Genomic DNA, 26,056 nt, shown 5'->3' on the forward strand with positions numbered 1-26,056 from the left:
CGGAATTTGATGCATAAATGTTGGATTTTAGCTGATTGTATTTATTGTTTTGGAGACGTATGACGGAAATGAATGTCGAATGAATGCAGTGCATTTCTTTTTGAGATAAGATGAATGAAAGACACAATTGTAAGCCATTAAGAAAACTGTATTTTGTTGTTGTTGTTTTAAGCAAATGCACGTACGGGCTTAGATATATTATTTTAAAATACAATTGTTGAAAACACGATTATCGCCTAGTACTTATATAATGCCCTAACGGCACGGCATTCTGTGTATGGTTTGTTTATCCACAATCGATCTAGTCATTTTGTCTTTCGGATACGGGGTAAATGCTAATCAACCGTCGCGTTTGCCTACTTGGAACTTGCCTCTTGCTGTTCAAACTTGGGATACTTGGCCTCCACATCCACCCAGTTCATCCGACCGGTAGCCATATCGCGGATCACTGCGGCCACCTCATCCAGCTACACAAAAACAAGATTATTAGATTCGTACTTTTCAGTATTCTTTAGATTAATTGTAACTCACCCCAATCCGAACTTGCTTCATAGAGTCGCGCTCGCGTAGCGTTACGCTATGCGGTTCCTTCAAGGTGTCGAAGTCGATCGTAATGCCATAGGGAATGGCAATCTCGTCCGTGCGGGCATAGCGACGTCCGATGGAGCCGCTCGAGTCGTCAACCTTGTGGGAAACGTCCACACTGGTCAAAGCGGAAGCTGTAAATTAGTTTGACTTAGTCTACTGAAACTTGTAGTCATCAACCCATTCACTTACAAATCTTCCTAACGAAGGGCACAAATTCGGCATTGTTGCTTAGGGGTAGCACGGAGCACTTGAGTGGAGCCACGACCGGTGGCAGCGAGAAGTAACCACGCTGGTCGTCTCCATCGCGCATCTGGAAGCTGTGCTCTAGCAGAGAGTACATGATGCGTCCCACTCCAAATGAAGGTTCGATCACACTGGGAGTAATTTCCTCGACGTGGATCGTTTTGGAGGTCGTCTTTACGGTAATCATATCACTTTTCAGAGCTACTTCAGACCCGTTGACATCCAAAACGTGCTCTCCCTTGTCCGAAAGGTTCTTTCCAATGGTTTCCACTTCCGAGAGGCTCAGCTTGGCCAGTAGTTCGGTGATGTTCTTGGCTTCCTTTTTGAAAACCTTACCCAAGGCGGCTTTGTTCGGCACCACTTCGGTAACTTCGATGGTCTTCGGAGCCGGGAGCTTCTTCTCCGCTACCAACTTCACTCCAGTGGCATTGGTATGTTGCGTAAGATCGTAAGCCGATCGATCCGCACAGCCAACGCATTCGATCCAACCGTAGCTGGTCAAACATTCGGCATCCCAACAGTCGCAAGCATAATGAGCCATTTCGTTGCCCATATGCTGGCGGAATCGTAATCGCTCCGGAAGAATTCCAATCTTCAGCATGAACTGCTGGATTCGAGCCATGAAATAACCAAGCGTTTCATTTGCGACCAGTCCACTTCCAACGGCTTCTCCAATCTTGATTTGCTGGGCACTCTTACCATCCATCTGGTTGCAAGCAGAGTACAGTGTCATGACGACATCCTTGATGTTCTCGAACTTGGGATGGTCCTTCAACTGAGGATCGCAGAAGTGCTCAATCTCGCACATGGTAAATTCACGAACACGGATCAGACCCGATCGTGGTGAGATCTCGTTACGGAAAGAGTTTCCAATCTGAGCTGCTGCAAACGGGAGTTTTCCTTGGTTGAACTCCAGCAAACGTTTGAAGTTGACAAAAATGCCCTGAGCCGTCTCCGGACGAAGGAATCCCTTTACCAATCCAGTCGGCCCAATTTGAGTTCCAAACATCAGATTGAACTCGATCGGTTCCGTGAGATCATTTCCCGTGATGGGACTTTTCATGTTGAACTTTTGCACGATTCCAGCCATCTCGTCCTTGGTCATTCCGTCCAGCTTAATGACAATGTCCGTGCACTCATCCTTCAGAGCCTGACTAGCATCCTTGGCAGCGGCAAGCTTCTCTAAATGGTTCTTAATCAAGTGATCCAAACGGAAGCATTCGCCATTCTTCACATCCTTAACCATCAAATCCGCGAATCGGTCGACGTGTCCTGAAGCCTTAAGAACCGGCTCCGGCGTCAGAATAGAACAATCCACCTCCAGCATCTGTTCTTCCAGTACGAAGAACTGCCTCCAGACGTTGATCATGTTCGATTTCAATGCGCAACCCATTGGCCCAAAATCGTACTGACCGGTGATTCCTCCATAGATGGCGAAACTTTGATCGTAGAAAAACCTCCGCTTCAACAGATCTTCCATGCGAGCCCTATCGAATGTCGCCAACGAAGGAGCCAAGCTAAGCTCCTTGTCTTCCAGAATCTTCTTACGGGCCTTCAGCTCATTCACAGCCTTTTTGACATCAATCTCCGGAGCCCCATCGGCCTTCAGCTTACGAACCAAATCACCCTGAAATCCACTCAAAATTAGCACCCACCTTCCCATTCAGAAATCATCCCTAACTCACCAGTTCCTTGACAGACTGCCGCAACGGGGCCAACACCTCCTCAATCTTCGGATCAGAGGCCATATTTTCCAGCAACTGAAGTTTTAGCTTAAAATCCCGATGCTTCTTGTTGGAACCCCACACAAATGGCTTTGGAACCGCTTGTTGACTAAACGCCCTTGCACTTTTTTGAAGATGATGAAATTTTCCTGATGTCGCCGGGCTGAAGAAAAACGATGAGGACTTTAGCTTCAAACCACCACCACCGGTTCGGAAAAGTGCTATTCTACTAAAGCAAACTAAAAGCGATTGGTGCATCTAAAATGCCTGGGAACGAGTGCACTAACAGCGGTCTCTTCACTGGTTTTCCAGGGCAGATTTTCACGTCAGCACATTCACTTTCTAATCGCGAAAGGGCACACAAAAATCGCAGTTCGTCACCAGGAGAAGTGGAACGTGTTTTCCGACGAACGAGAAAGAACCCGACTGTGACGTTTCTCTTTTGATGTTTACTTCGTGGTAGAGAAGCTTTGGCGGAGGAAAAAGACTATGACCAAACGCAATCTGTGTGGGGTTGTGAAATTTGACGGGTAGGTGGCACCCCGGTGGGAAGTGTTCAGAAAGCACCGGGAAAAATTGATGAATCTACGCGAAACTGCACCAGTGGATGCGACACCTAGGTTTCAAATCCAAAACCACAAAAGTGATGATGTACTAAAAAATATTCCATTGGCGTCTTGCAGTGAAACTTTTCCAAGCTTTCGCCTCCTACATTTCGAAGTGAGAACTACTAGAAGGAGGATAGTTTCCAAATTCTCCAAGTAATCAGACGATTTTTGGGGCAAATCGGCCCATAAAGAAAAACTAATAATTTCCCGTGGAAACTTTTGCTTGAATCGTGTAAGAAAACGTGTTTGAAAACTAATTGTTATTATTTCGGTATGGATTGCATGGAAAATTATGCATAACAAGTTTGCACCCACAGCGAGAGGTTACCTCCTGCGCAGCTGCATTTTTCGGAAAATGGTGAATTTGTGTGATTTCCACTAAGATGAAAGTGGAAATAAAGTTAATTTACTTAGGAAAGGTTGTAGGGGAATTTCCGTATTCTCGTCAATCTAAGCAGCGTCTGCACTTCTACTAGCATTTTCTCAGCGTCACGCACATATATGATGTGTCTGTTTGTTTACATTCATCTGCTGCTTGCTTCTCTATCCATTCCAATCGATAGAATTTTTCAAAACGTTTTGAAAGCGTTTTTACAACGCTCCAAACTTCTCAGGTGAGTGTGACTATTGTCGGCAGCCTCTTTTTCTTCGGCAACCTTCCCATTAGAACTGCGTGTTAACCAGCTGTTCTATTATCGGCAACTCGAAATCAACCCTATTTTGTAGTGCGTATGCTTTATTTGAAGAAAAATGTAGCATTACTGGATTGCTCGATCGTTCAAATATAATCAGATTGAAGCTGAAAGGCTAAACAATCGTTTGGACACATTCAGGGAAGTGCGTTGACAGGAAAACATAGTGAAATTAACGTTTAAATTTTGGTTGCCGAAAACAGTCAATGGGTGCCGAAGCCAACATTTACCCTATCATGCTGGTGGTAATGGAGAATTGGTTGTATAGGACGCCAATATTCAATAAATGTTCATTTTGGCCTTTTCTAAGCAAACATATTGATACTCACAATTTTCGACGGAAAATGCAACGGAACTTGATTTACTCAACACGCACCATACTATAAAATGGTGCTAGATGGTCTTCAAAGTGATAACAAGATGACAAATCATATTTATTTTGAGTAATTGAGCAATTTACTTCTGTTTACCATCATATATACGATGCAGCATTGATGGAGCCGTGAAATGAAATGAATATATCTTATGAAAGTTCACCTGGAAAAGTCAAAGATGCACATTAGTCTGATCGTAAAAACGTTTTCTTCTTCAATTCGAATGTTATATTGGAAGGATTTCACGCAGGCTTGATGAAAATTATGATTTAATGCTAATTTTCAAGAATTTTATATGCAGTCTGTCAACATTATCATCATCATGCAGTGGCGACATCTGCGTTGAGCTTTTGCGGCAATCTTCCAATACGATTTGACAGGTAGCAAAACGTCATTTTCATTTTATCATCATTTCCATCTGCTGGACGACCGTAACGTAAATTGATCAATTGTGTTGGAATTTTCTGGCGATGAATGGATTAAGGTGAATCGCTAAACACATTACTGCTGGAAACCAAAAAAATCTGGCCGAGCTGGAAGTTCAGCAATCCTACATGCAAAATATTGTTCCTGGATGACCAGCAATTTGGTCCGACGTCAACGTCACCGTTAATATAACTGAAAAATCAGCAATCTTTACTGAATGTTCAGCATAGTTGAGCAACAACCTTTATGCAGGAATTTCAGCTAGTTTTATTTACCTATTGTGTTTTCATAGTAGCTACAAAAAATAGATTACTAAATTGTATACACTATTGATGAATTTACGTTACGGTCGACCAGCAGATGGAAATGATGAGAAAATGATAATGACGTTTTGCTACCTACCACTTTTGTGGTTTTGGATTTGAAACCTAGGTGTCGCATGCACTGGTTTTTTTTTTTTTTTTTTTTCCTTTATTTTAGAGATTTTTAGCCTGAGGCTAGTTCATCTCTTAGACGCATGCACTGGTGCAGTTTCGCGTAGATTCATCAATTAATGCTATCAAAATTATTACACTTTTATTAAAGAATCAAAGTGACGATTGACTTACAGGTGGCGAGTGGGTGAAAATGGTAATGACGTTTTAATATTTGTCAAATTGTATGATTTTTTTTATTACATCATCATTTTTGTAATTGCGGATCTAAAAACTAGGTGAGTTCACTGTGACTGGTAGTACGCTCAACAGATGACGGTAGTGTGTAAACGTCAAACGCAAAGGAAATGACTATGATGAACAACTTGCGAGAGTTATGTCTGTTTGTCTGTGAACCATCTAGTGCGCACGCTAGTGCTTCTCGCCAAAGGATATCACTAATGCAACCTCGGATATAACCTTGCTAAGTGTAGCCGTGTAAAATCGATGAATTATTATTGCATGTTGTCAGTTTTTATCTTTGATCAATTAAAAGTTTCGACTTTTGCAATGAAATTGTAGAACCACAGACAACGTGCATGTTTTTCATCGAACACGCATTTAATGGTCAATTTAAATTTGTCTTAGTTGGTAGTACCATAGAGGTAACTCTAAGACCAGTAGGTCCCGAAGAAACGAGCTCAACTTTTTGGCTCAGCTCTGGTACTATCTTCGGTCCAAAGCTAATCGATTCACCCCCTTGAAACATAGGAAAATCCACTAACCCCTCATTTTATTTGTCAAACTTTCATAGAGAATCAAAACAAACATTGTGTAGTACTAGAATTTTGATTGTTGATTTTTGTCTACGAAAATCAAGCGTGATCTTGGGCGTTGTTGAGATTTGATTTTATGATATTTTCCCAACACTGCTCACGTTATTCTAAAACTAACCAGAAATGAGTAGAAACCTACTCCCGAAGAAGTAATTTTGACAGTAAAATAATTTTTGGATCAAAAACTTGCGCTTTTACAACTACAAATTTTGGTGTGTACCTAAAGCAGTAAAATTGCATGTACCATTTCATTACATATTGCATTTTTTATTGTTTCAAGCATATTAGGTCACATGTAATTTTCTTTATTTTTTAGTGTGAAAGTAAGTGAGTAACGAATAAATAAGTAAGTAAGAAAGTAAGTAAGTAAGTAAGTAAGTAAGTAAGTAAGTAAGTAAGAAAGTAAGAAAGTAAGTAAGTATGTAAGTAAGTGAATGAGTAACTGAGAAAGTAAGTTAGTAAGCAAGATAGTAAGCTGGGTGCCTTCTATTCATTTTGGTTAAAAAAAATGTTTTAAGAAATTATGGAATAATAAGATATTATGATAATATTTTGTTTGTGTAAGCAACAAGAAAATGTTGTGAAGTTTGTGTTTGACACATAATACCTGCCAATTTTGCTACATGAGAGTCGCATTAAGCGATTGTGTCATTTATCTCACCCAGTCTTCGCTCTTCACTCTTCGCGTAAAGGCGACCAGAAAGTCGCTCATTGTGGCTCTGTCAAAGCTAAATTAACAGGTTTTATATGTCAAATCTTTTCTTGTTACTTACACATACCAAATATCATCATAACATCTTATTGTTTTTTAATTTCATACAAAATTTTTTTTAGCCAAAATGAATGGAAGGAACCCTGATAGTAAGTAAGATGCTGTTCATAAACTACGTAGACAGCTTACAAACTGTTCATAAAGTTTGTATGAACAACTATCTACGCAAGGGGAGGGGCTATAAAATCACTTTTATATGAGTTTCGTCAGTACCCTTAAATAAGAAAGTAAGCAAGTGAGTAAGTAATTAAGTAACAAATAATTCTAGCTGCACAATAGGCAAAAACTATCTGCATGAGCCATTTTTACCTGCAAAATCTGGTCTACAGCTAACATTGTTAGTTAGCTAAGTTAGTAAGTAAGTTAGCATTTAAAAAATTAAATTAGTAGAAAAGTTATTATGTAAATATTTAAAAAGTTGATACATAAATAGTAAAGAAATAAATATAGAAACTAATCAATTGCGTAATTAAGAAATTAAGTGATGTTATTAAAAAAATATTAAATTAATAACCTAAGAAACTAAGAATATCATTAATGTTAATAATTATGACATTAAGAAAGAAATAATGAATGAATATAAAAATAAATTGATGATTAGAGGTACTATTTATAAATATCAGGGTTGAAGGGGCGATCCATTAAGAATGTCACGTTCTAAGTGGGAGGGGTACAGAAATTTGTGACAAGCCATCTACAAAGTATAGGAAAAACATGACGACGTTGATTGTTCCAGAATTTCGCGTGATGTACTAAATGGATGCTGCCTTAGAAGAAATATTTCTGCAATGAATTACCAGCATGGTTGATTTTTAGAACAGATGTCGCTAGTTAAAAAAGTTAGGGTTATTGATGTTGTAAACCAAAAACCGAAACATGTTGATTTTAACGAATAAGGACCATTACCCAAAATATTGGGTAAGGTGATGGGCAAATTTTTTGCGGAACATCTATCGATATTTTTGAAAAAAATTTCAAATCTACATACGTTACTTTTCCGGTTAAAGCAGAGGTAGAAAGCTCTAGAAAAGTGGCGCCAGTGGTTGTGACCTTAATGATGACAACATACAGTGATTCATTAAATATTTTTAAAATTCCAGGCTTAGAATAAAAGATTGAAGATTTCATGCTTATTGGTCTGAAAGTAAAATCAGTATTAGAGCTGCACTGAATATTTGGCTGAATACCAAGCTTTCAGCTATCAAAATTCCGCTCAAATGTTTTGTCGGCTACTGGTTTGGAAAGTAAAGGCTGAATAGCAGCACCAAATATCACGTAAACACCGAATACCATGCCGAATAGCACTATTCGGTGCAGCTGTAATCAGTATACCTATATTTTAAAAAATCTCAGCCTAATGTTGGTGTACATTTGAAATCGATAGAAGATTCTTGAAAACTATTAAAAAATACTATCCGATTGATACAACATATGGTGGTAAATTAACTGAATTAGTGCTGTTTGTAAATTTTGAGTTATTTGAATTATCCTCGTCGGTATATATTCAAAAATTAATCATCGACCAAAACACGAAGGTCAGAACACCTCGCTGATAACAACCATAAATTTGCTCGCCACGATTATCATCCTCGTTTGTGTAAATAATGCAAATTCATTGGTGGTGCCGCTCGCGCACAGTGATTAGTGTCAATTGAATTTTTAAGCAACATTCGTCATGGTGGTAAGGCAGCACTCTCTAGATGGAAGAGAGACAAGTTTCAAAAACAGAAGTGGCTGCGATGTGATTATTGGGCAAGTGTTTAACGTATTTTTAATTTACTGTTTTGTAAATATTTACTACCGTGTTTAGTAAACTTTTTTGGCATGTTTAGTAAATCGAGTCGCACGCTTCGGCGGTGCTTTGCTTCAATGGCATGCGCTTACTGCCCGCGTATGTTCCTACCGTTTCTATGTAGTACACATATCTATACAGCGCATATGTTCGAATCGGGAGGGAAACAGCATCTTTATGAGCTGACTGATTTTACCTATCGGTACCGATAGGTGACAACATGCTTTGCTGTTTGTTGATTTTGCCGACATCGTGTTTGTTATTAAGAAAGCGATGAAACGTGCTGAAATGACGTGGTAGGATGTCGATGTAGATTCGATGTTGTATGCTTGGGTTCTGTACGGTCGGCGAATGAACTTCGTCAAATGTGTGACATGAGTTTCAAAATAACATCTATTTTTTGTTGGCGTCTCGTGTGAAGAAATGCATGAAGAATTTAACAATAAACAATAGACAATAAGCAACAAACAATAAACAATAAACAATAAACAATAAACAAAAAACAATAAACAATAAAAAATAAACAATAAACAATAAATAATAAACAATAAACAATAATCAATAATAAAAAATCAATAATCAATAATCAATAAACAATAAATAATAAACAATAAACAATAAATAATGAACAATGAACAATAAACAATAAACAACAAGCAATAGACATTAAACAATAACCAATAAACAATAAACAACAAGCAATAAACAATAAACATTAAACAATAAACAATAAACAATAAACAATAAACGGAGACAAGCCAGCCAACGGCTGAAAGTCTCCTTAATAAAGATATAAAAAAAAATAATAAACAATAAAAAATAAACAATAAACAAAAACAATCAACAATAAAGAATAAACAATAAACATTAAACAATACACAATAAACAATAAACAATAAACAATAAACAATAAACAATAAACAATAAACAATAAACAATAAACAATAAACAATAAACAATAAACAATAAACAATAAACAATAAACAATAAACAATTAACTATAAACATAAAACAATAAACAATAAACAATAAACAAGAAACAATAAATTATAAACAATAAACAATAATCAAAAATCACTAATCAATAATCAATAAACAATAAATAATAAACAATAAACAATAAACAACAATCAATAAACAATAAACAATAAACAATCAACAGTAAACAGTAAACAGTAAACAATAAACAGTACAAAAACAATCAAAAAACAAACAATAAACAATAAACAATGAATAATAAACAAGAAACAAAAACATGATTATTATATAAAATATGAAAATAAACAACAAATTAACAAACAAACAACAAATTAACAAACAAACAACAAACTAGTATATCTAACGCTGCAATACATAGTTCGATTAGTTTTAATGGTCTTATTAATTTTCATGAATCTCTCTTAGGCTTAAGGACAAGAAAATGACCGGGACCATTGCTCATAATACAAGGCAAATCAGCAATAATAACGGCTATTTCAAGCGTAATTGAATATTGACGTATCTGATTTTGTAAACAATCACTTTAATCGACGATTTGTGCCACAACTGCTAGCTCAATCACAGAAACTAACAACACCAGCTAGAAGGGGAAGAATCCCTCCCTGATGATGTTGTTTGTTTGCGTGGGTGAGTTAGCAGTTAAGATAAATCGTCGATTGAATGATACGTCCGATTTTGAATAGTTACGCTTGATTTAATGGTTCATCATCCAATAAATTGCATGTATCTAAAAAACTTCCCATACCGGGAATCGAACCCGGGCCTTCTGGGTGAAAGCCAGATATCCTAGCCACTAGACCATATGGGATATGATTGGTCAATTGACTCTATTACTTTACTTTTAGATAAATATTTTTAAATTAAATGTCTACTCAACAGAAATCATTACAATTTGTCGTACTAACAAATGGCGCTATCGTGGCGCAAACAAATCATAAATTATTTCCTAAGCAATCGAATCCAATTCGCTGCTCGAAGTGAAAATCTGTCGCCACTGTTTACTCCTATAATAGAGTAATTAAATCGGTTTATGAGACCAAACGGTGCGGATCATATTACGCTGAGTCGTAAAAGTCGCACCCGTCACGCGTTGTGCTGTTTACCCTTCTTCAGCTTCTGCGTGTGCAATGGGATGGATGCGAGTGACGCAGCGAATGCCAGGATTAAGATATGGCTCGTAATCGCGATAATACAATATCAATGACCAACGGCGATGGACAGAACAAAGAGCGTGCAAAAAATATTGAATCGTAAACAAATGCTTCCTCTTCTGCTCAACTTTGCGAGCTGACCCGGCCTTAAGGTTCAATTTACTTTGATGCATTTTCGAAAAATTCAAAAGCAGTTTTTTTCGACGAATTATTTCAGATTGCTAAAAGCTCGCGTCATTTTGTGTAGAATAACAAAAGGAATCGAATAGTGCGAGCATTTTGCAATCTGAACTAATGCGTCGAAAAAAACTGCTTTTCAATTTTTCGAAAAAACATCAAAGTAAATAGAACCTTAAAGATATGGTTTAAGTAAACTAATAAAAAACGGCATACAGTAGCAGAGCAGTGTAACCCACCAACCGTTGAAATATTTAATGAAATTATATTTGCAGTCAGTCGACTGTTTTAGTTTTCGTTCTACTTTACCGACCACAAAAAGCTTTCCCATACCGGGAATCGAACCCGGGCCTTCCGGGTGAGAGCCGGATATCCTAACCACTAGACAATATGGGACTTGTGTCATTTTTGCACTCACATCAAATTCGACATGCACCCCGTCGTTTTCCTCGGAGATGCATCTCAAGAGCAAAGATTTATCCCCGCGCATATGTCACTGCAGCGTGCCGCAAATCAACCGCCGCGAATTCGTAAATTCACCAGCAGTGCTAGCCAAAATCGTTAAACATTCTTTTGAATAATGACCCGAATGGTGACGATCAGAAGTTCACCGTAAACAATAGTCTGGGACGCCACCGGTCCAGTGAAACCATTCGAAAAATGCGTAAACATAAATCTCGACCAGTAAATGAAAAGGGCCTAACAGCTTTTGTAAACCAAACCGTGTAAGCATCATCGTGTAGTGGAAAGTTGGTTTGACATGCGAGGAAAGAGCCACACAGTTTTGCTTACAAAATTTGATAAGCCCATTTCAATTGTTGGTCGAGAAATATCAAATCCATTTGCTGCTTTATTGCTCCAATGAGTTATGACTTCAAACAGGACGATTTTTATGCGCAAAACGATGAAACCAAAAACGAACGGCACACGGGTTCACAGGCATTCGGTAAGTCGTGGAGGAAAAATAGTAAAAATATAAGGAAATTTATCGCCAACGGTGGCGCAGGTTTCGTAAATATTTAAAGTTGTAAAATTTTAATCATACACGGAAAATTACTTGCGAAACGGTGGGAATTTCATGAGATGACACCCAACAGATTGGAACGATGGCAAAATAATTTATCTCCAGTGCGAACGCAATAATTACTGAATTATTTGAAAGCGAGGAAAATCTTAAACGACTGTCGCAATAATTGTTTTCGATAAATAAAACCGTGAGTTTCCCCGAGGGAGTGGTTTGTACTCAAAACTGTTTTAATTTACGATCTCCACGACCGTTCCATTCTCTAGACGGTCATAAATTGTCACTCTCCGTTGTCAAAACTGTTGGTTTGAGCAAAGGAAAAACTTTCGGCTGAATGGTGATCTAATTTTAGGTGTCTTAAAAGGGTTCTCGTCTCACGGCAGGTTCCTCGTCATTTGTTCCCAAGAATCACTTAACACAAGTGATATTTCAAACTAATAATGCTTTTCTGTATCTCTCTGTCTCAAAACTGAATCGGTTTCATACATCTTCGTCGGTTGAAAATGTTGTGGAGCATCTACCACTGACGCCAATCGTTATCAGTTTCCCATTTTGTTTGCGATCTTGATGTAACGGTCCAGCAGTACAAACATAATGAAGTTGTCTGAATCGGAACGAAGTTGATTTACACAACAGCTAGTTTGTTTTCCGCAATTAAATCTCTCAATCAGATTACAGTCCGAATCCGAGTAGAGTGAGTAATGTGTCCTTTGAACTAAACACCAACAACGCACCAATGCAATGGGATCCCGATTGCAGTGAGCATGAAGGCTTGCATTATAGGTTAGACTCCAGTTTGACACTGTTTTCCAAACAACGGGAATCAAGCTATCGTTTGCTGGTAAATACCTACTGATAGAAACTCAAAACAAGCGTGATTGCTTCGCTGGAAATGAGTGTTAATTAATGACTACCTACTTAGATGGAATGCTGTTTATAGCGCTGGAGAGATGGATAATTCTAGTGATCTGAATGAAAAGGAGGGAAATGTATAATTTTAACGGTAAATTTAAATGTTTCTTAGTTGGTAGCTCACACAATCAATTCACTTGCGTTTGACGTTTACACACTACAGCCATCTGTTGAGTGTATTGCCCATTAAAGTGTATACGACAGATGACGGTAGGGTTTACAATGAGAAATGTTCTATGTGTTGTGCATGTTTGTCTGTGATATAACATTAAGGGAACGTTAGGATATCATCAAAACATTGAGAAATAAACCATTCTGATGGCCATATGAATACTAAAGTAACCATATAAAGACTGGACTCGGAAAAAATGTTTTGGGTGTAACTCGCGTGGGTAAAAATTAATGAAATTTTGGGTAATACTAGTTTAAAGTGTTATGTATATGTGTGCTAAATTGTATCGCGATCTGTCAAGATGCATTCGAAACAAGAAGAGCTACGCCAGCAAATCTTGGGCGCGGTGATCGATAATCCTGGTCAGTCGCACAGACTGACCGGCAAAAGACTTGGAATCCACCATTCCACCGTGTCCCGCGTTATGAAGATGTTCCAGGAGACGAAGACCATCGAGCGGCGCGCTGGAAGCGGCCGAAAACCGAAAACGGAATACCCAGAGAAGGCGCAGAAGATGAGGCAGTACTTCAAGAATAACCCGAACCTTTCCACCCGAGACGTGGCCAAAAAGGCCAATTCGTCGAAGTGGTTCGTCCAGCAGACCATGAAGCGCAAAATAGCTTGTATATTCTTACTTTGCTTGAGTATTGTTAGTTGGGAAATCCTATGAAACTGTCACGTCTTGAAACTGGTCCCTTTTGTATTTTTTTCATTCTCTTTTCGCACAGGGAGCGCTCGGTGGACCAGCGACTTTGGACGTGAGCCTCGTCCCAGATCACCATGACAATTCAGTGACAGATGGTGGACATGAAACCGACCACACCAACCTGCGAGGAAGGAGTCAACATCGAACCAGGAACGGAAATTAGTGCGGATTTATCTCCCTCGGAAAACAAGAAAAACCCGGAAATGGCGGAATCATGTTAGAACCAACCAAGGGCGATCTACGGAAGAAAATTGCCGGTGAAGCACGGAATGAAATACGAAGCGTTAGAGAAAAAGTCCAAGGGATTCCAAAGGAAGCAATTAACGGCGGTGGAAGAGCAGAATATGGTGAGAGCTGTCCAAATTATTGTTTAAAAATTAAATATCAAAATTAAACTAAATACATGCCAGGGTTGAAAAAAATATTTTCGAACCTGGAAGTGTGTATGTATAACCAATATCCATTTGATAACGGTGATGCATACATGGGAAGCTTATTGTGAGTGAAAGTAACCTTGGAATGGGCGTGACTCTCCAGACATTTTGAAATGGGTTGCTGGATCTGCAATAGAGCTATCACCTTCTAACTCCCGGACTAAAGCTGTCAACAATGACCATAAATGCGACATTGTAGAGAGAGTTCTTCCATAATAACACTGCTGGCCAGTAGAGGTTGGATGGAATACACACACACAGATGTGAACCTTGTGATACACCAGATGTGACATTACTTATTGTAGACAAATTTCCTTCAAATCTTACTCTTTGCGTTCTTCTTGTCAAGTATGATTCAATCCATTTCAGTAGTCAAGTATGAATTAAACAGCCACAATAAAGGTTTCCCGGGGTTTTCCCGGTTGCCTGGTTCACTGGTCACCCTGATATGGCTAATACTGTCCACTGTTCGGGCACTGTGGTAACATTATTAAACTTCGGGATTACATATCTACACGCAAAACAAATTTCTCTTACAGTCAATGTAAGGTTGCTTTTATTACATCGTCTGCATATGTTTCATACATAAAATGTAATGGCATTTCATGCAACGCGTGCAAGCAGGTTTTTTGGGAATGTATATTTTTGTATAAATCCTTCACAAGATGATTTTCTAGATGCAATGCATTTGGGAAAACAGACTTTGTTCGAAAAATGTTAGCAATTATAAAATTATTTTAAAAACCTTCCGGTGACCACATTGCAGAGTCTGTGCATGTTGCGTAACATTGCAAATTCTGCATACTTTTCATGCAAATCGGAAATATAATCTTACATGTCCCGGTAGGGTGTATTGATGAAAAATAATATAAAACCACAATTAATGACACATCAAGCTGAACATTGTTTTAGGTCCTAAGTAGCATTGATCGATTCTCTTCGTCGACTTTCTCTTTCGTTAATAACTTGAGAACATAACCGTTTCTTTTTGTGTTTGTCGTATTAGATGCTAGATAAAAGCTTCTTTTATCGATCTGTGTGCTGAAAATACCTGGGAATGTCTTTACATGGCCGTGGGGTTACAAAGAGAAAGTCGACGAAGAGATTCTGTCAATGTTACTTAGGATTTAATCCAATGTTCAGCTTGATATGATCATAACATATAATAGCCTTCAAGTACAGTTATATCCGCGGCAAAAACACACATCCTGAAGCTACAACGGGTTCAATACCGTTGCCTCCAAATCGCGCTTGGCTGTATGCACTCGCGGCATACGATGAGCCTCGAAGTACTCGCGGGTGTTTTCCCACTGACAGATCGTTTCGCGGAACATTCCTTCCGGTTTCTTATCCGTTGTGAAGTAATGAACCCATTGGTAATTGAAAACTTTGAGAAACTGCTCGACAGAAATCCTCAAACAAGATTCATGAGTCTTTATTACGAGTACATGACGCTGGAGATTGGCCCTTCTTCGTTCAATTCCACTCGTGTTTGCCTCCAAGACTTTTATAGTTCTGCTGTAAATTTTGATCTGACCATGTTGCAAGAAATCCGTGGAATGGTTGTTCCCTTAATTTTTGCAAACAAGTACCACCATGTCAGTGACAATACGAGTTGTTTCACAGATGGGTCAACTATAAACGCTTCCACTGGATTTGGAGTATTCAACGAATTTCATAGCGCCTCATATCAACTGCAAAAACCCTGTTCCGTATACGTTGCGGAACTAGCAGCCCTATTCCACACAGTAGAGCAAATTGCCTCACTACCATCTGATCACTATTTTATTTTTACTGATAGCCTTAGCTCGTTGGAGGCTATTCGATCAATGAGACCGATGAAGCATTCCTCGTATTTCCTGTCCGAAATCCGAGCTAAATTGAGTACTTTATCTAACTGCTCTTATACCATCACTTTAGTCTGGGTCCCATCTGATTTCTCTATTCCGGGTAACGAGAAAGCGGACTCGTTGGCTAAAGTGGGCGCTATGGAAGGCGATATTTTTGATCGACAAATCGCCTTTGTGGAATTTTTCTCAATTAGGGTAAACGCTCCTATAGTTGCGGTACGTTAGAAGCGTTAGGTTCCTATAGTTGTGTATGGAGTCCCTATACACAACTATAGGAATCTAACGCTTCTAACGTACCGCGACTATAGGAGCGTTTCCCCTACCCGTCAGCAAGTCCTCACCAACTGGCAACAAAAATGGAATGAGAAGATGGTTACATTCTACTCTCCCACAGGTGTCGAACAAGCCGTGGGTCAAAGGATTGGACTTGAGACGTGACTTTATACGTGTTATTTCGAGGCTCATGTCCAATCACTACTCGTTAGACTCGCATTTCTTTCGAATCGGGCTCGCAGGCAGCAATTTGTGCGCTTGTGGTAGTGGTTATCACGAGATCGACCACGTGCTTTGGTTATGCACCCTACATTGTGTTGCTAGATCCGAGTTATCCGCATCCCTCAGGGCCCGAGGAAAACAACCTTTGCGGCCCGTTAGAGACATCTTGGTGAGCCGAAATCTCGATTATTTTAATCTAATTTATGTGTTTTAAAACGGATCGATCTGAGGATTTAGTAGTTAGTGTCATCTTGTGTTCTCTCAAGTTGCTAGGTCCCCATCGGTGTACCCCCATGTTCGTCTTTTTCTCCAGTATGTCGCTTAGTTCTAGATCAAGAGCACATTGCTCGAAAAAACTTTGTGTTCTAAATCCCTACTATGCCATCCGTTTGTTACAATTTGTTACCCCTAACCTCGAGATAGCCGCGAGTAATCGGCCCCCGCTTTACTAACGTTAGTTTTAAGTAATTTTGTACCCCAAACGATGAATATCAGCTCCGCAAAGCTACGGCAATTGAGCCTGCAAAAATAATCGCATTTAAAAAAAAGTACAGTTATCAAGCTTTTCTTTAGAACAATACGGTGAAAGACTAGATGGATACGAACCAAAAAAATATCGATGTTTGTAAGAAGCCAGGTTTTAACTAACTGAATTCTAATTTTGGGTGGTTGATCAAGATCGTACTTCAGATTTGTGAACTGCCTTATATGAGACATTAATGTGTACAGCGGTAATGAATGGTTTTCAATTAACAAATGTCGAAATCCTAATGAATGTGGGCGTCTTTAGTGGAATACCTGTGTAAAGAAAATGAGAAGGATTAGTAATTGCCGTATAATTCCAGTACCCACTACCTTTATTTTCTAAAAATATTGGAAAAAGATATCAAGAATCTAAAACTATCTTATTTTTTATAATTTTTCAAAGAAAATTCACGTGTAAAAATATTGTTTATGAGTCATCATGGCATAAAGTTGGACCCAAAAAACCACAAAACATTGACTTTTCGGTTTTGCTGAGGGTCCAATTTGTTTTCATGTTGAGTATAAAAAAATATTTTTACATGTAAATTTTCCCAGGAATCTAAGGAAAAAACGTATTTTCTTGGATTTTTGATAATTTTTCATAATATTTTTAGAAAAATAAAAACGTGCCGGAAAAATAAATATTCTCGGGTCGGTAAACTTCCCCTTAAGGTAAGATAATAGCACAGACGTAACAATTCATTCTGGATCATCGTTCACGCATTTTACGACTGATTTGAATATTATCATCCGCGTATTATTCCACGAACTACTCACCGCAGCACTGGCATCGGATCACTTTGACATTTCTATATACCGTGGATCCTTCACACTTCGTGTATATTAAAGGGGTTCATTTTTTATTTGAACTTCAAGTAACCCCATGACCACCAGAAAAGCGAGTTTCTGGTAACCTTATTTGCTGTTTTGTTTTGGTTTTTGCGTTTCGGATCGTTTCAGAGATCGTAGAGATGAAGAGCTTATTGAATGTCGTGTGTGTTAATTTTGTCGAACCTCTTGTGTTGATTTATTTCCTTTTAATTCCGGTATAATTGCTTATATTTTGACAGATACGCGTATTTCGTCTACTACTTGCAGACTTCATCAGTGCCAAGTGGTGTTGAGTACATGGCACTGATGAAGTCTGCAAGCAGTAGCCAAGCAATTATAACGGAATTAAAAGGACATAAATCAACACACTCAATAAACCCTTCATAAAGGGATTCCGTTAAGAGGTTCGACAGAATTAAAAGGTTTATATTTAGAGAGTTACGTCTGGTAGTCTGTGGTAGTAGAATCAAATGGACATTACTAATCCTTGTCATGCGCCTTCATCATATTGAACAGCAACAAAAGAGGCGAACATTTATCAGTGTGGAATACTTTTGATAGGTAGACTCAATTAAACCCCAATTGACCACTTTGTCAAGCAGTTTTGGCGTGACTTTCTACCAGCGATTTCACAAAACTGGACCTAATTTCTATTTTTTTATGAAACGCACAAATGTTGGCTACTTTTCTCGAGGTTCAATCTCAAAATAATGTTTCATTTCAAAGTTCGAGTGGTAGTAAACGTCATTTTATCTGCTCGAATGAAGTAGTTAATTAAACACTTTCATTCGAGCAGTTCAAAATGATGTTGACTACCATCCGAACTTCTAAATAAACCAATATTTTAACATTTTCACTTCACGAGAAACGTAGCCAAAATGTGTGAAATGATGATTATATTTTGAACACCTGGAATAGGTACCCCAAACTTCACCCAAATTCTTCAGAAAGGATAAGTTTTTTTATTTGGTGTGTCATTTTGGACGAGAAAGGCTAAGTTATAATGATACTCTGTCTGGAGTTGAGTCTGATGGAATGATGGAGGCGCATGGTGGTTCATTTACAGTCAAATTCCATGTAGACTACCATGCGTCATCCGCTACGCTAACATTGCATTACAAATTTGTAATGCGAACAGTTTGTTTACGTTTATAATGATATGTAGGATGACGATCATCTAAACGAGGGGGGAATCCTAGCAATGTCCTTAAACGTGTGTTTTTTTGCAGCATGGTACATCTTAGATCATATTTTGGTTGTGCTTTCGAATATTTTTCTTGAAAAAAACCCTACTTGAAATAATGTCTCATTACTGCTTAAAACGTTCTTCACCCTTATATGCGATACATACAATCTGAACTTTTAAAAAATCGTAGTTTACAGTCTAAAAATATGTTATTGAACATTAATAACGGCAATCATATTTTGATGTTTTACGAATTGTTAATCAATCGCCAAAACTATTGCTCCCATATCTGCAAGCGCATGAGTGAAATACAAGACTTCTCAAGATTTAAATTATATTTCAATACATCGCCATACTTGAATCACCAACACCCTCCAACCCCAATCAAAACGTATACCATTCCCTTTAACATTATTTCTCACGTTGCTTCTCGCCTTAGCTAGAGCTCTCCGCAAGCTCGCATTCGACTGTGTAGGTAGGTACTTAGGTATATGTATATTGATGATACACGTAAAACGTAAACCGAAACCGGTTCCCAGTACAGATAACGCCCCTCCCCTTTCTCGATTTACTCTCCGTGTAATAAATCGTAATTTATTCCACTACGATAGCACGAGAGAGAAGTCTGTAAGGCATAACTCGTTGATTCGTTTCTAGTAGAATAAAATATTTTCAAACAATTTTATTCAAAAATTTGCCTACACCTAAATTTTCAAATTGATCATCTGTTGAAACTTGATTGCACAGGCTAAAAATTGCAGCAAAAAAGCTTGACAGCGGTGGGATTCGAACCCACGCCATTTCTGACTGGTGCCTAAAACCAGCGCCTTAGACCGCTCGGCCACGCTGCCTTGGTGCGGGTGAGCCGCAACTAGCGAATGCAACCCCGATCCCCCCTTTTTGCCATTTGTCTATCGGATGAATAATTGCGGTAATTGCATTATCTTTGTATAACATCCTTCCTAATGGCAGAGCAGTGGACGCGCGAGGGTGGTTACGAAAATAGCACAAATTTATCTGTTGCGTTTCACCGCAGTGCAGAAGAGTAGCCAAGTGAACCGGAAGTGCACATTTTTCTATTCGTAGCGAGTGGTTAATTTTAGTTCCACGGTAGCTCTACCAGTGCCGGATTAAACCCTATCATTAGTCAATTTGGAGCGGTGTAAAGTGCAGCAACATGTGCTCACATAAGTCATACGTAGTGGAAATAGCAGAGCAAGCAAGACTGATCGCATCATAATCGTCATATCAATTTCAGTCACTGCCTGACGGGTTTCCCCGTTCGGAACGGATGCATTACCACATTGCAGCAGGGCGCGGGCGTCCCGCGAGAGGATCATCATCAGCGGTCATGATTGATGTCAGCGTGACAAGTATTTAATAATATTTAAGATGTAAAGTATTTTATTTTCGAGAAAAACAAACAAATTAGAAGCGATTTTCGGCACCGGATTTTTCCTCTTGCTTTCTTCCAGTAGCAGCATTGCATTCTACACACATGGCATGCGCCAGTTGCGCTAAAATCGTCAAGCTTCTCCACACATAGCACACGGGAATCCCTTTTCGACGATCATGGAAGATGAAATATGAGGCCAAAATGAGCGAAGAAAAGAAAAGAGCGACAACATTCCTATTAACACTCCTTTTAACAAAATAATGAAACTTATCTCCGCGTTTCGTTCGATGAGCTGATGTTCTAAATGAAAAACGATGGGGGTGGAGGTGCCTATGGAAGGTTCAACGATGCACTCAACAGCGAAGCCAGAGGACGGAGAGACGAATCTGTTTCAATTTTTCTTCACGCCTCATCCGATCTTTCGCTATTCGGATGTACCCAGCCCACCTCACCCAAAGCAAAGGCATTTTCTTCCGGAGCCGAAGCACAGTCCGGTGACAGTTTTAAACGGAGAGGAACATGTGTTTTCATAAATGCATGTAATTTATTCCTCTTTCTCGCCACACTGGTTCATGTCCATCGAAGAGGGAAGGGCCCGAATTTTAGGGCAGCTATAATGTGAATCGAAATTTCCGTTGTTCATAGACATGGATCATGTGCTTTCGGAATATCACACCGAATGTAGGTAGGTACGTGTGCCAGTGGTTTGCTTCTGGGATTAGGATTGTCACCCGGAATCGTTTGAGAATAGTGATAGGCCAAGTTACCTCTTTGCATCGTTGTTTGTTTTGATTACATATATCATAATCATAGTTAACAATTAAATTTGTGTATTTGTTTTTAGGCAGATAAATTTGCAATTTCTATTTTTCGAGAGTTTGATTCAAAATCAAATATAGGTCTTACTTATCCTGGTGAAAAGGACAAATGCGCAGTTTCTGAATATTATTTCAAATTTGTTAGCCAAATACTTGATACATCTTTCAAATCCATGAAGAACATTCTGCAAGTTTAATCTTTCTTGTGCGGTAGTTGTGAATCCGATTATGGATCGTCTTATCATTTGGTAGATTAAAACATATGTATTATTGTTTCTATTCAATTGTGGTAAAAATCTAGACTCGTTTGAGGAGTTTGGATAACTCATTTAGACTCATTTTATGAGTTTAGATAATTCTCAACGACCACTGTTTCCATTTTCCTTCCCATTCCCTTACCTTTAATTTTACAACCCTTCCCATCAGGTAAATTATGAAGAAGACTGTAGAAAGCCAAGGTACTTATGCCCATCTGTATGTGAAAATATCGTTTGAGACAATGTTCTGATACCTGATACCCTAATATTGGGCCCACGCATATATTACTAAATATGCGAAAATGAATATACCTACTTAATATCCCGAGTAACACGTATACACTTGTATATTTTGCATTGTAAATGCTATGTTAAATTAGACTATACTTCTGTTGCATCCGAGGTTCGCGGGAGAAACGTATATTCGTTATAGGTTAGGTAGCACAGTAGCGACATCTTTTGCTAAAATCAACCATGATGGTAATACATTCTTTATGATAATCAATCGTCTTTCAAGAGGATGAATGTATTCATTGTTTTCCCACTAATCTGTTTCATTCTTGCCAGTGCTGCAAAATATCAATTTCAATACCTACAAAATGCTGAATTTCCGTAGCCACCTGATGTCGGTATCAGTTCACACATTTAAATTTCTATATCATTCGCCTCAATGTCAGTGCGCAAATGACCATGACATCGTGAAGGGACCACTGATATTCAAAGTTCTGCCACAAAGTTTCCTTACATACGCCAACTAATCGAGTACCAATCTTTATAAAACTTATCAGTTATATTAAAACAATGCAACGGTTATACAAAAAGTTGATTTATTTTTTTTAACTAGTATGTTAGCTTTACGGAGCCGATAGTTCATTGTTCTTGTAGTTGATTTATTGAAATAAAAGTAAGATTGTCAACTTTTCCCTAGTGATATTCATATGATTAGTAATATCAAAGCCGTTCCGCCTGATATTATGCTTGCCAAGAATATCAGTGTCGAAAGTGAAATTCAGTACTAGGCCAATATCTTACGTGAATTGACATTGTTGACAGCACGCAGCACTGCTTCTTGCACGCACTTTTTCGATTAAGAGGTTAGGTTAGGTTTTCTTTATTAAGGAGGTTTTCAGCCTTGGGCTGGTTGGCCTCCGATTTTTTTTCGATTCAGAGTATTTTTATGGTGCAGCAGTGTGTTCCGATAAAACGATAAAAATCTCTATAAATACCCACGGCGCTAGAGGTTTTGGCCACGTTTCCGGTCCCTGTGTGCGAGGTGAGTACCTACCACTTTTCCCATTGAGCAGTTAGCGGTCAAATAGAAAAACTACAAGGGACAGCCCTATGGGGTTGTACGCAATGGTGACGTAGGACTACGTGGTCTTATATAATAAATGTTATTTGTTAACTGCAGCAGGAGCTTGTGTTTTTTGTAGGAATATGAATTTGAGCTGGGTTCCCTCTGCTTATATTCTTTAGTATGACGCACTTGACATAGATGGCCCACAGCAACTCACGAAGAGCTACTGATTCCAATCAATAGCGGTGTGGCTTCAGCCACCTTCTATGGATGTTAAGCTGGGTTTAGACTAGGCAAGTCAAATCATCAACTCAGTTGAATTCAATTGGCTTGAAAAGTTGAGCCTGGTTCAACTTTTTTTCAATTCAAGTGAGTTGATCTAGTCAGTTGGATGGCATGGTTTACACGTTCAGTTCGCGTACAAGTCAGTTGAATTCAACTGACTTGATCAATTGACTTGCCTTGTCTAAAGCCAGCTTTAATGTGGGCTGCAGCTCACTGCTTGCAGGCAGCCTTTCGTTGTGTACTGGTGAACAATGTTCAACGCCACGCGCCGAAAGCTGCTTTAGCTGATGCTGACGTACGGATACCACACACGGTGATTGGAACTGAATTCGATAAGCGGTTGAGGCCTGCCTTTGTAGCTAGCTGCTGGCGGGGAGCCTTTCGTTGTGTACTGGATAACACTACCACTCACCACGCGGTTATTAAAAAAAAAACACCGTTTGGTGAGACCGGATGGAATTCAACTTTGAAATCTGTGTTAGGGAAATCGCTTTTCGTAGGCAATCGATGATCATTTTAAATATCAAAGCAACAATTGCACATTCGCACAATTTTCAATAGTCACATTTTGAAAAATGATAAAGTCTTAAATTTAACAGATGCGTAGAAATATATCTGATGATATCTGATTGGTGATAAAATTATTGAAATTGGTCCAGGGGCAGCTGAGTTATTAACGTTAAAAATCTTTCATAATTTTGTTACATGTTCCATTTTCGGTTTTCACAAAGTGTACCCCCATATAGAAATCACAGACGTAGTCCTACGTTAAATAACATCGAATTTCAGACTTGACCTTTAATCCGATTAAAAAAATCACTTTAAATAATAGATTAACAGCATGGTAAATTTTCGCAGCAGATGTCACCAGTGAAAAAAAGTTAGAGCGATTTATTGTGCATGCAGAAATCCGAAAAATGTTGATTTCTACGAAATAAGAATATATTACGGAAAAAATCGTGGTTCAAGTCGTTGCTTTTATTTTTACCGATCTGGCCACCAAATATTTTTTAAGTTTTCTCTTGTAAAACCGATATTTTTGGAAGTGGTGCCATGCTATGGTGAGAAACTGACAGCTTACATAAATTCATTCGTCCATTTTGTCTCCCGTCTCATTTTTTTTTAAATGGTGTGTTCAACATAAAAAAATATATAGCATGAAAACGTGTCTTCTAGAAAACAATTAATGCAAAGTGTCATGGAAATCCGAAAGGTTCAACCAACAATCAATACGAAACTAACGATTTGAAATTGGCTCACTACTTGACTAGCCTATTGGTCCCAAGCAAACGATTAACGTATCCCATTCTAGTCGAAATTCTAGTACTACACTATGTTTGTTTTGATTTGCTATGAAAGTTTGACAGATAAAATGAGGGGTTCATGGATTTTCTTATGTTTCGAGGGGTGCATCGATTAGCTTGGGACCGAAGATAGTACTAGAGCTGAGCCAAAAAGTTGAGCACATATCTTCGGGACCTTCTGGTCTTAGAGTTACCTCTATGGTTCAACCTGATCTCATCAATTCGTTTGTTGGCGTGGTAGAGTAGAGCGCTACTTCGTCGTAATCGCCTATTTCCGTCCAATCGATCAGAAAAGATCAATAATATCAATGAATTCACCGTGCACAAATCAATAATAGGTTTGTTTCGATGCGTTTCTCCATAAGCTATACAACATAAATCCTATTAGAGCGCACTGTATGAATATTTACGCTCATTGTTCTCAAAACAAATGAAGCGCTCATAGCGAATCCCCTTTTTCTACGTTTATCCGTAGGACGAAGAACAATGCGTTTGGACGGAATTGAATCTCGTAGAACGAATTTAGAATCTAAAAGCTGTATTAGATTTTCAACAATATCTCAACAATTTGTGACTCTTTATCAAATCCAATGGTACGTATGGAAAGGTGAATAAATTTAGAAGTCATATTTGACAGAAATATTCATTTTCTTTTTTTAAACTCCTTCAGAAAAGAGAGGTAAAGCGTGGGTTGTGCTTAGTAGGACGGAAATTAGATCAAAAACCCTAATGCTCCATAGTAATTCCCAATTCAAAGGGACAATGCAGTTATAGGTTACAACCAATCAAGATTAAACTAACGGAGAATGATCGAATTAAAGTCGAACGAGATGTGTCAGCAGAGATTATTTGAACCATTAAAATACTTACTCATTGAATTTATCCTAATTGTTGGAAATCCACTGTTAAAACTATATAATAGTTATCATTTTGCATACAGTGACATCTGATCTGTATCTTTGTGAAATCTCAACTTTGTAACATCCCATATTGTCTAGTGGTTAGGATATCCGGCTCTCACCCGGAAGGCCCGGGTTCGATTCCCGGTATGGGAATCCTTTTGATGATACAATATAGGACGATACTAAATAAGTGAGGTAATGCAGTTTTTTAATTAATTTGTGTCGAAATCGCGTAATATCGCCATGGATAGTAAAACAAAAATGTTATTGATTTCTTCTCTCAACATATAGGGGAAATGACGGCTTCGGCATGCCAGACTACATGAGACAGACTATTTTCGGCAACCCAAATTGAAACACTATTTTCACTGGATTTTCTTACGAAAACACTTCGCTTGAATGCATGCAAACGATTCTTTATACTTTCAGCTTCAATTTGACTATATTTTTAACACTGAGAAAAAGCAATCTAGCAAGATTTTCTTGAAATGAAACACACGCATTACAAATTGTAGCTGATTTCGAGTTGCCGATAATAGAACAGCAGATTTACATGCAGTTCAAATGGAACGGTTGCCGAAGAAAAACTGGTGGCCGACAATACTCGCTCTCACTAGAGAAGATTGGAGCTTTGTAAAAGCTAGAGTCGGTGTATAATGAGTCACGCCAAGAGTGAAGCCAAGTCTACCTATTGAACTGTCAAACCGGCTACCTATCGTGCAAAGTAAACAAACATTACGATGCTATGAAAGGTCCACGAAAGGTATTGCAATAAAATATAAAATATAATCGAAGAAATGATCATAAACACACAGTGATCATTAAATTGTCATGGGATACGTTTGGTAGCGATCATTAATGAGAATT

The 26,056-nt window shown here is 38.4% G+C and overlaps 1 protein-coding gene and 4 non-coding genes across 5 annotated transcripts; 1 reads left to right on the forward strand and 4 right to left on the reverse strand.

Moving 5' to 3' along the window:
- Positions 1-148: 148 nt before the first annotated feature.
- Positions 149-2,961, reverse strand: GlyRS (glycine--tRNA ligase). Its single transcript, XM_065235487.1, has 4 exons — positions 2,517-2,961; positions 778-2,458; positions 532-719; positions 149-467 (listed from the first exon to the last, which is right to left on the reverse strand). The coding sequence occupies exons 1-4, from the start codon at positions 2,811-2,813 to the stop codon at positions 357-359; spliced, it is 2,277 nt and encodes a 758-aa protein (XP_065091559.1). The 5' UTR covers positions 2,814-2,961; the 3' UTR covers positions 149-356.
- A 7,242-nt stretch (positions 2,962-10,203) lies between these two features.
- TRNAE-UUC (transfer RNA glutamic acid (anticodon UUC)) lies at positions 10,204-10,275 on the reverse strand. The gene has a single exon. It is a non-coding gene; the product is annotated as a tRNA-Glu (tRNA).
- An 844-nt stretch (positions 10,276-11,119) lies between these two features.
- Positions 11,120-11,191, reverse strand: TRNAE-CUC (transfer RNA glutamic acid (anticodon CUC)). Its single transcript has one exon. It is a non-coding gene; the product is annotated as a tRNA-Glu (tRNA).
- An 8,510-nt stretch (positions 11,192-19,701) lies between these two features.
- Positions 19,702-19,781, reverse strand: TRNAL-UAG (transfer RNA leucine (anticodon UAG)). The gene has a single exon. It is a non-coding gene; the product is annotated as a tRNA-Leu (tRNA).
- A 5,489-nt stretch (positions 19,782-25,270) lies between these two features.
- On the forward strand, positions 25,271-25,342 carry TRNAE-CUC (transfer RNA glutamic acid (anticodon CUC)). The gene has a single exon. It is a non-coding gene; the product is annotated as a tRNA-Glu (tRNA).
- Positions 25,343-26,056: the final 714 nt, after the last annotated feature.

Source organism: Ochlerotatus camptorhynchus, unplaced genomic scaffold, assembly GCF_037179485.1.
Source record: "Ochlerotatus camptorhynchus isolate MF236.1 unplaced genomic scaffold, CSIRO-AGI_Acam_v1.1 ptg000040l, whole genome shotgun sequence".
NCBI lineage: Eukaryota > Metazoa > Arthropoda > Insecta > Diptera > Culicidae > Ochlerotatus > Ochlerotatus camptorhynchus.

Excerpts from the sequence above, each read along its gene's own strand:
- GlyRS (XM_065235487.1), bottom strand. The coding sequence starts at position 2,813 with ATGCACCAATCGCTTTTAGTTTGCTTTAGTAGAATAGCACTTTTCCGA. Across the intron at positions 2,459-2,516 it reads GGCAGTCTGTCAAGGAACTG|GGTGATTTGGTTCGTAAGCT; the intron begins GTGAGTTAGGGA and ends AGTGGATTTCAG. Across the intron at positions 720-777 it reads GCCCTTCGTTAGGAAGATTT|CTTCCGCTTTGACCAGTGTG; the intron begins GTAAGTGAATGG and ends ACTAATTTACAG.